Source organism: Mustela nigripes, chromosome 2 (genome assembly GCF_022355385.1).
Source record: "Mustela nigripes isolate SB6536 chromosome 2, MUSNIG.SB6536, whole genome shotgun sequence".
Classification (NCBI taxonomy): Eukaryota; Metazoa; Chordata; class Mammalia; order Carnivora; family Mustelidae; genus Mustela; species Mustela nigripes.
In genome coordinates, this window is record NC_081558.1 from 66494509 (window position 1) to 66503382 (window position 8874).

The 8874-nt window shown below is 52.8% G+C and overlaps 1 protein-coding gene across 1 annotated transcript in view; it reads left to right on the forward strand.

The window, feature by feature from the left end:
* The first annotated feature begins 8638 nt into the window (after positions 1 to 8638).
* TRIM71 (tripartite motif containing 71) overlaps positions 8639 to 8874 on the forward strand; it is a 67907-nt gene continuing 67671 nt past the window's right edge. Inside the window, exon 1 of the mRNA XM_059388311.1 lies at positions 8639 to 8860. Coding sequence (XP_059244294.1) covers positions 8639 to 8860 — 222 coding nt within the window. The remainder of the gene's footprint in view (positions 8861 to 8874) is intronic.

An 8874-nucleotide genomic window follows, 5' to 3' on the forward strand; every position in this document is an offset into this window, starting at 1 on the left:
TGGTGGGCCACAGGCAGCTGCACTGGGGCCTGGAGAGCAGAGTGGGTGGGGGGAGAGGCGGAGATGGCAACTCTTGTTAGGGAGGGAAAAAGTACATGACTGCCTGTATGAGATGTGGAGGGCCCGTGGAACGTAGTGGTAAGGCAATGATAGAATGATGTGACAAAGCTAAGATTTAAACGTGGGCTTGCTCATTTACATGTGACTGGTGCTATAAGAGGCACAGTATATTTAGCAGTGCTTTGATCCTGGATTAACTAGGAGTTTCCACCAGTTACAAAGCATGAGGAATCTGAGGTGCAGGGAGTTTACCTAACTTGCTGAATGGTGGAGCTGGGTTAGAAACCTAGCTGAGCTCTGCACTTCCTTTAACTTCCAAAGCTGCGTACTGATTTTTTTTTTTTTTTTTTACCTTCCGTATGTACAATTCAAGTATCTCTACTGCAGACCATACATTTCTGGGTGACTAGAGCTTACATTGTATCGTCTGATTTGCCACTATGCTTAACTTGAGGTTGTTGAAAACAGCTGACACACGTCTGTCAAATGATTTCAAGGCCAGAGTCAGGGTAGAGTCAAGAGTTGGCCAGGTGTGTAGAACTCCACCCCCCACCCCCAACAGGCAGGATGCAGGCAATGATTCAAGAGCGTCTGTTAAGCTGGTTACCAGCCTGCTCATGGCTCAAAATAGTAATTGTGATGTAATATTTATTTAATGTCTAAAAAAGAATACTCTGCTGATTTATGTACCTAAAAATTATGTAAATGAACCCTCAGGATGCTGGTGAAAGGTACAATTTTGACAACAGAACACGTGATGCATCAAATATTTAATTAAAGGACCAGATGAAAAAAGCAGATGATGGAAATGTGGTCTAGCCACCCTACCCCCTCATCCCACCCCCAGGTCTGAGAGAGCAGCAGTCTAGTGTCATCTCTGAAAACAAAATATGAATAGAGATGAATTTGAAAAAAAAATGCAAATTTACTCTCTACATAATTTTAGGGCTGGCTTCTTTTAAAAGTGGCTATTAAAATACAAATGATTTATTTTCAGGATTCAGGAATGAATGTATTTATACTCCCTTTCTAATGTTACCTAGTGGAGAGAAAACTGGAAGGCTGCTTGTTCCTCCCTTGCTAAGAGAGGGTGTTTATTAGCTAGGGTGGCAATGAAAAATTTAATACTAGTTTATAGCAGGGGACTGTCTTGGGGCTTTCATCTGGATATGTGGCTCTTATTCTTCTGATGGATAAGCTCTAGCCTTAGAAAGTCTAATCCTAAACTGTTCTGTATCACTACACCATATTTAAAAAACCCAACTATATTTCTATACAAGTGGAGTTCATCAGTTGCTCTAAAGATTACCCTCTTTCCTGCCTCGGTAAATGGTCTTAATGGAAACTAGGAATGTGCTACTTTAAAAATTTACACTGCAGCCCTGTTTTCCTGGCAATGTCCTGTCAATTCAAAAAAAGAAAGAAAGGGAAGCTACTTCATGACAAGAAATCAAAACCTTTTTTCTCTCTTCTCTTTCTTTTTTCTTCTCTTTTTGGTTTAATCTGAGCAATTGTCCCCAGGAAACAAACCCACCAACCGCTGTCAAGTTTGATTCCTGTTCCTGGAGTTAAACCTTCCTGCTCTTCCAGGATGTCTCTGTTGGCTTTTCATCTTGGTCATCCACTTGCAAACTATCTAGAGTCTTATGACCAAGAGGACTGTAGAGGGTTCCACACCCCCCCCCCCCACCCTTGGCACCTCTTTTTTCTTAGATGCTGGAGGGTGGGGCCTTTTCTGACCCTCTGGGGCCATCTTCCTTCTGGCAATTCTCTTCCCCCATCTGTTTTCCTTAAAAAAGAGAGAGAGAGAGAGAGAGAGAAAGAGAGAATTAAAAATAACCAAAGCAAGGAAAAGAAACAAACCCTAGAAATACTACAACTCTGGAGCTAGGCCAGTATGGTGGAAAATTCTATAGGAGTGCGTAGATTCACGTGGGAGCATGTACATGTTTACATACAGCTCTCAAATTATGGAAGAAACTCGTATTTGGCAGTACATGGTAGCAACAGAAGCTCCTCCCTAATCTTTAAAGTCTAAGAGGTTTCCTTCTCTTTCATTGGCAGAGAAGGAGCTTTGTTTTGTATTTTATTGAGATACAATGAACATATGTTTTGGTTTTATGGGACATTTTTGTTCTCTTTGCACAGTTCAGTGAATGCTCCCTCAGCTTCGATTCGTTCCAGGTGCTGAGGAAGCCTTCCAAGGGCAGAACACCCAGAGGACCTGGGTGTTCATGGGGTGGCTGCCAGGCTCTTCCTCCACCTGGAAGCTCTCTTCCAACTCAGGGCAATTCTTGGGCCTGTAGGGAGATGTTTTTGCAGCCTGAGTCCTTCAGCTCGTTTTTCCAGCTGGGTTGATTTGAGAGCTTTCCAGGTTGATCTTTCCCTGGAAAACTCCTGGATCTGATGCACAAATTCAAAGGAGGAGCTGGGGATGATACAGTTGTGTGTGTATGTTTTGTTTTTTCCTTTTTTTTATCTTTTTGGTTATTTAGGCTGGACAAGTTTTTTTTTTTTTTTTTTTAAATTGAAGTACAATTTACACACAGTGAAATTTTGCACAATCTTAAGTGGCAGATTTACAAGTTTTGACAAAAGTATACACCAATGATAACTTCTATTTCAGCACCTCAGAGGGTTCCCTCATCCCAGTTCCCAGTCCAAGCCCCTTACTCCCAAGGATACTTTTCACATCTCCACAGCTTAATTGTGGCCTGTTCTAGTCTCCTGTAAACGGAATCACACAGTATGAACTCTTCTGTGTTTGGGTTTTTCCTTCTATCACCAGAGGTTTTTGAGATCCACTCAGGTAGTTGCCTGTACAAGTAGAATCCAAGATGTAACTAACAGCTTGACAGTGTTAGATGTGCCAATTGTTCCACCAGCTGGCCTTCAGACCAGACACCCTCTGAAGCCTGGTATGTGGCCCTCTCTGCTCCTCTAAGTCAGTCTCTTTCCAGGGCCAAGCAAGTTCCTCTCCCAGAACTGCCCAGGCAGTCTCAGACACCACCCAGATGGCCGTGGGGCCGTCACCCGGGTCGCCTCTCCTGAACAGCTGCCCTCTGCCCCCCCCCCAATTAAACTCAAAAGGAAACTGGCTTCTCCGCAGATCGGAATTCGGATTCGTTAAATTCCACGCATCCAGTTGCACACAAGTGTGTGTTTTGGTGTTGATATGCAGAGTCCTTAGAAAACGTAAAAAGGAAAAAAAAAAAAAAAAAAAAAGGAGGGGGACCTAGACCTCACTGGCAGGGAATATCAGCCTCTGTTGAACCAGGATTCAAAATGAAATCTTTTCTTTTTTAAATAAACATAAGAGTCGCTCTCCACTCCTCTCTCGGAAGGTTTCAAAGGTCGTCACACCGAAGCCCGGGGGCGTTCATCTCCCCAGCCGCACGGAGAAGGGAGGAGGTTGGAGGGAGGAGGGAGGGAGCACACAAAAGCGAGCCGAGCCGAGAGGGCTAATGTTTCCTGTTTGCCTGGAACCCCCTCCCCTGTGTCCCCTCCCCCAGCCCCCTCCCAGCACTCGGGCGGAAGTGAGTTTGCTCCTTTGGAGATTAAAAGGATTCCGAATTCCGATCAGTCCCAATAACCGGCGTACTGAGAAGAGAGGAGAAGGAGAAGGAGGAAGAGGCGGCAAAGCAGAGAAAGAGGGGCACGCGCGCGCGTGCACGCACTCAGCCCGAATTGGGGGAGTTGTGCAAAGCCCCAGGAGGCCAGAGCGCACGGCGTGAGCAAAGGCCGGTAGGCGTAGCGCGGCCGGGGCCACCCGAGTCTTGGTCGGTGACTCGTTCCAGAAAGAAGATGACGCTGGCCAGCAGCGTTGGCCACGCGGCTTCCGAGCTCACCGAGCTGGGCCGTTGCCGGTTCCACTGATTCCAGCGCGCCCCAGAGGAGGCTCCGTCCCCGCGGCTCGGGATCGGAGGGGGGACCAAGGCGAGGGCGAAATGGCCCGATGACAAAGGAAATGTGATCCCCCTTCGCTGCCAAGGTTTCAGAGAGGACGGACGTGAGGAGGAGGAGGGGCGCGGGGCGCGCGCGGAGCTCGGATAGCATTGCACGACGGCTCGCGCGGAGCGGGCAGCGGGTACATCTAATATCTTCCTGCCGATGAATAATTCAGGACGGCCCGCGGGGACCTGCGGCCCCGCGCTGCAACGCGGCTAAACCGGAGGGGAAGGAGCGCGCGCGGGAGGCGCCAAGACCGGGCGAGGCGGGGGCACGAGGGCCCGGGGCCGCGTGGGGCGCGCGTGCGTGTTAAGCGCCGGCAGCCGCGGCCAAGCTAGGCGGCGCGCGGGAGAATCGAGGCGCGTGGGACGCGCGTGCGTACTACACGCGTGCGGCCGCGGCCGGGCCCCCAATAGCTGCCGCTGCGGAGGGGCCGACCGCCCTGCAGGGGAGGCCGCGCCCGGCCGTGCGCAAGCCCCGGGCGCTGCAAGCCGGGCCACCCAGGAGCCCCTGGCCGCCGCGTCATGCGGCGGGGCAGCCGGCGTCGCGCGGGGGGACACGGGCTTGGCGTCGCGCCGCTCCCGCCTTTAGTAGTTTGGGGAGCTTTCCTCTCCCAAGAAGAGACTAACTAAATCAGTTGAAAGAAGAGCAACGCACCAAATACTCGCGGAACCAAATTCCGCGTAACCCGCCGGGACTGGGATTGCACAGCAGACTCTACTTTGGGGACTTACTCGGCTAGGGAGAACGACGCTTCAGCTGCTCCCGGGAGTCCTCTGACCTCCCTGCCCCCGCTCGCCCCTCGCTTGTCCGGACTTGTTCCGGCGCTCCGGCTTCGAAAGGCACGCAGCCTCCGCGTCCTCCGGGAGGAATCTGTGTCGCCTCTAGATAGTGGCATTTGATGCCCGCAGCGTCGGGGCAGGCAGCGCGCGGGCCGAGCGCGACGAGGCCAAGCGGGCCGTGCCGCTCTGGAGCCGGCCCCCGGATCGCAGGCCCGATCGATGCATTTTTCTGAGTGAGTCGGCGGCTCCCCCACCCACCTCGGCGGTTTTCTTCTATCCTCCTCCTCTTCCTCTCTGGTCTCCTCCCTCCTCCCAGTCGGCTTGCAAATGGCTTCGTTCCCCGAGACCGACTTCCAGATCTGCCTGCTGTGCAAGGAGATGTGCGGCTCCCCGGCGCCGCTCTCCTCCAACTCGTCTGCGTCGTCGTCGTCCTCGCAGACGTCCACGTCGTCCGGTGGCGGCGGCGGGGGTCCGGGGGCCGCGGCGCGCCGCCTGCACGTCCTGCCCTGCCTGCACGCCTTCTGCCGCCCGTGCCTTGAAGCGCACCGGCTGCCGGCGGCGGGCGGCAGCGCGCCGGGAGAGCCACTCAAGCTGCGCTGTCCCGTGTGTGACCAGAAAGTAGTGCTGGCCGAGGCGGCGGGCATGGATGCGCTTCCCTCGTCTGCCTTCCTGCTCAGCAACCTGCTCGACGCTGTGGTGGCCACTGCCGACGAGCCGCCGCCCAAGAACGGGCGTGCCGGAGCCCCGGCGGGCGCGGGCGGCCACAGCAACCACCGGCACCACGCGCACCACGCGCACCCGCGCGCGTCCGCCTCGGCCCCGGCGCCACTCCCGCCCGCGCCGCCACCGCCCGCGCCTTCGCGCTCTGCGCCGGGCGGTCCCGCCGCCTCTCCTTCCGCGCTACTGCTGCGTCGGCCTCACGGCTGCAGCTCCTGCGACGAGGGCAACGCGGCCTCGTCGCGCTGCCTGGACTGCCAGGAGCACCTGTGCGACAACTGCGTCCGCGCGCATCAGCGCGTGCGCCTCACTAAGGACCACTACATCGAGCGGGGCCCGCCAGGTCCCGCCGCCGCGGCAGCGGCGCAGCAGCTCGGGCTCGGACCGCCCTTCCCTGGCGCGCCCTTCTCCATCCTGTCGGTGTTTCCCGAGCGCCTCGGCTTCTGCCAGCACCACGACGATGAGGTGAGTGCGCTGGCGGCCTCTTGGGGGGCGGAGGCGGGCGGGGGCTTGTGTCTACGGAGGACGCGCGTGCTTGCTCACCAAGGTCCTCCAGACCGGTCCAAAGCGGGGTGTGGCGGGATCCTCTCTGGATTTGTTTTTCCTTTGCCTACTTTGCAGTTGTTGCCACCAAGGAGGTCATTACCCGCGAAGTGTGTGTAGAAGTCTAGCTTTGGTGTGCTTGCTGCGAGGGGCCGCGGAAGAGTTTCAAGACGCGGAGTCCCCTCTTTTCTGTATCCGATTTTCGGTGTGGCAAATTGTGGCACCCATTCTGTTACCTCAGCATGCGCCGGGAAAAGCTAGGGTTGTGTGTCGGTGGGGGAACTAGTAACCGTGCGCGAGAACCCTCTCCCTTGATGGCTCTTGGGGTTTGAGAACACCCCTTCTCTATGGATTTTTGATTTCCTTATTTCTCTGTTTGACAAAACGTGCAAGTTGTTAAAGATGCCGGATGAAGCAGTATCTGTGTAGACGTGGCCCCCCGTACAGGCACACCACAGGCCTCCCGGAGTACTGAGTGCCCTCTTTGAGCATATTTTCTCGTTTTTGTCATACTTGCAGATTGTGGGCTTTTGAAGGTAGGGTATGAGCCTGGATGGAGATGGCTGTGTGGGTGTGCAATGCGTGTGTCTGTGTAGACCTGGTTTCCACGTGCGCGCTTGCGAGAGGCAGAGTAGGGGGACCTTGCCCATTGATCTCACCGAGTTGGGAGCCCCTTGGGCCGCTCACGCCTGCCCCGACTTCGATATCCTACAGGAACTGGTTTCCCTGGTTGGGGAAGTGTCTCCACCCCGCTCAGCCCGGGGCTCGACTTCCCCGGGGAGCAAAACCAGACTCATCTGCAGCAACTCGAACCCCGGGGGCGCAGGGTCAGAGGGCTGCACCGCAGCCTTTGGGTTTGAGTTCGCTTTTCTGGCTGTCGCATAAACCTGAGACCTTCCACTTAACTGAGCCCACTACAGCAAGGGACCAAAAATTTGGAGAGCCGGCTCTGGTGGGAGGGTCGTTAATTTAAGCCATCTACCTGGAGACCTGTGAGATGTGTGTGTAATACCTATGGTCTTGGAGGAAGAGCAGATGGCAGAGACTTTAGAAGTCCTAGTGGGAGTTGCTGTCTACGAGTTGGAACCGGCGTGCTGGCACCGAGCAAGGCAGAGGCTTGCACAGCGCAGTCTTTTCCATTGCTAACCTGTTATTTGGGGAGGAGGGCGGAGCTATTGCCTGATGGCCTTAAACCGGCGTCTCCTATTGGAAAAAAGTTGAAATTCTAATCTACTTGTTGTGGGCGCTGCATTTTAAGTTTCCTTCTAGGTATTAAGCTAGGGGGCATTCTTTTCCTTAGTTTTTAAGCTTTGGATAGACTCCTCTTAAAAGTTTCCACATTCGTAGGTTAATGTTTGTAGTCTATTCTTTTCATCACTTTTAGAAAAATGATTGAACTAAATACCGATCTTGAAGCCCAGGAATGAAAAGATGGAGTCAAATCACTTGACGATTAGGGTCAAAAGGGGGTGGGCCGGTGAAGGGAGGGAGATAGAGCGTCTGAATCCGCCACAATTTCCTTTCTGGGAGGGGCCGTTGATTGAATTCTCCCTCCCAGCAGTTGAGTTTAAATGTCAGGTTTTATTTATATTCCCAGTTAAAGATCCATATTCGTTTTGTTTGGGCTAAAACAGAAGATGCTCAGTGTTGCCAGACTTGTAAAAAAGTCTTATATTTGTAAGAGAGAGTGTAAAGTGAGAAGTGAAGCTCCCCTCGCCCTGGAGGTTCCTGGATGCCCTGAAAACTAACATCATAAGTCATGCAATACCAGGTTGAATTTTGGCAAAGACCTTAAGATCCTACATTGTTAAACTAAATATTCTCTAGAAAATGAAATTGTCTGTTTTGAGCAGAATTCTGCTTCCCCTCAGTCATTCATTTAAAAGAAGAAAACTTGGAAATTAATTTTTAGATCTTTAATGCAGAGATCTGCATTTAGAAAGCTAGAAATTTTGATTTTTAAATGTGACAGACCAATGCTGCAAATAAAGGACCCAAGTGTTAGAGAAAGCACCAGGTTCATATAGTGGTCCCACTCAACAAATTCTTCCTTTATAAAAAAATGATCAGGAACCGTTTGGGAATACTGTTCTTTTTAAAAAAAAACATGCCTCTGACTGGGAAAGGAGCATGAAGGCTCTTTGGAGGGTGACTGTCTTCTGTTTGATTGTGATGGATGGAATCTCTAAACACACCTATTTTTCTGCATTTGTAATCTACCTCAATTTTAAAATGTTCTTTACTGAGTTGCCTTCTGTGTCAACAGGCTCCATTAAATAATTCAGGGTGCCCTGCCTTACAGTGCTGCCACCTGACCTTGGGAAGGAGGCTGGGACCCTGTGTGCCCCCATCCCCCGCCTTGATTTTTAGCGAGGGTGCCTCCAACAGTTGGGACACTCAGGGATGCTCAGGCAGCCAGTAGGGTCTTTCTTTCTCCACCGCTTTCCTTAAGAATCCCCCTGGAAATGGCTCGTCAAGATTGACCAGGTGGTGCTTTGAGAACTTGTTTTAAAATGTAACTGCAAAACCCAAGGGAATTGGGTTTTCCTACAGAACGGTAAAGGAATTGTGGCTCACTTACAAAACGTATGGGGTTTTTCGCTAATTACGTGCCTTCGAATGGTCAGTTCAAAGGCCTGCTGGCGCCAGACTGGAAGGGCAGGCAGGCCGGGAAGTGCGGGGCCGCTGGCCGCGCGGCGGTCAAGACAGGAGGGAGCCCAGGAGGCGGAGGAGGTGGCGCCGCTGTGGGCCTCTGCCGCGACTGGGCCAGCCAGCCTCGGGCCGCCTTAGCGGTGCGGATGCTGCGGACGGTGGCCGCTGCTCA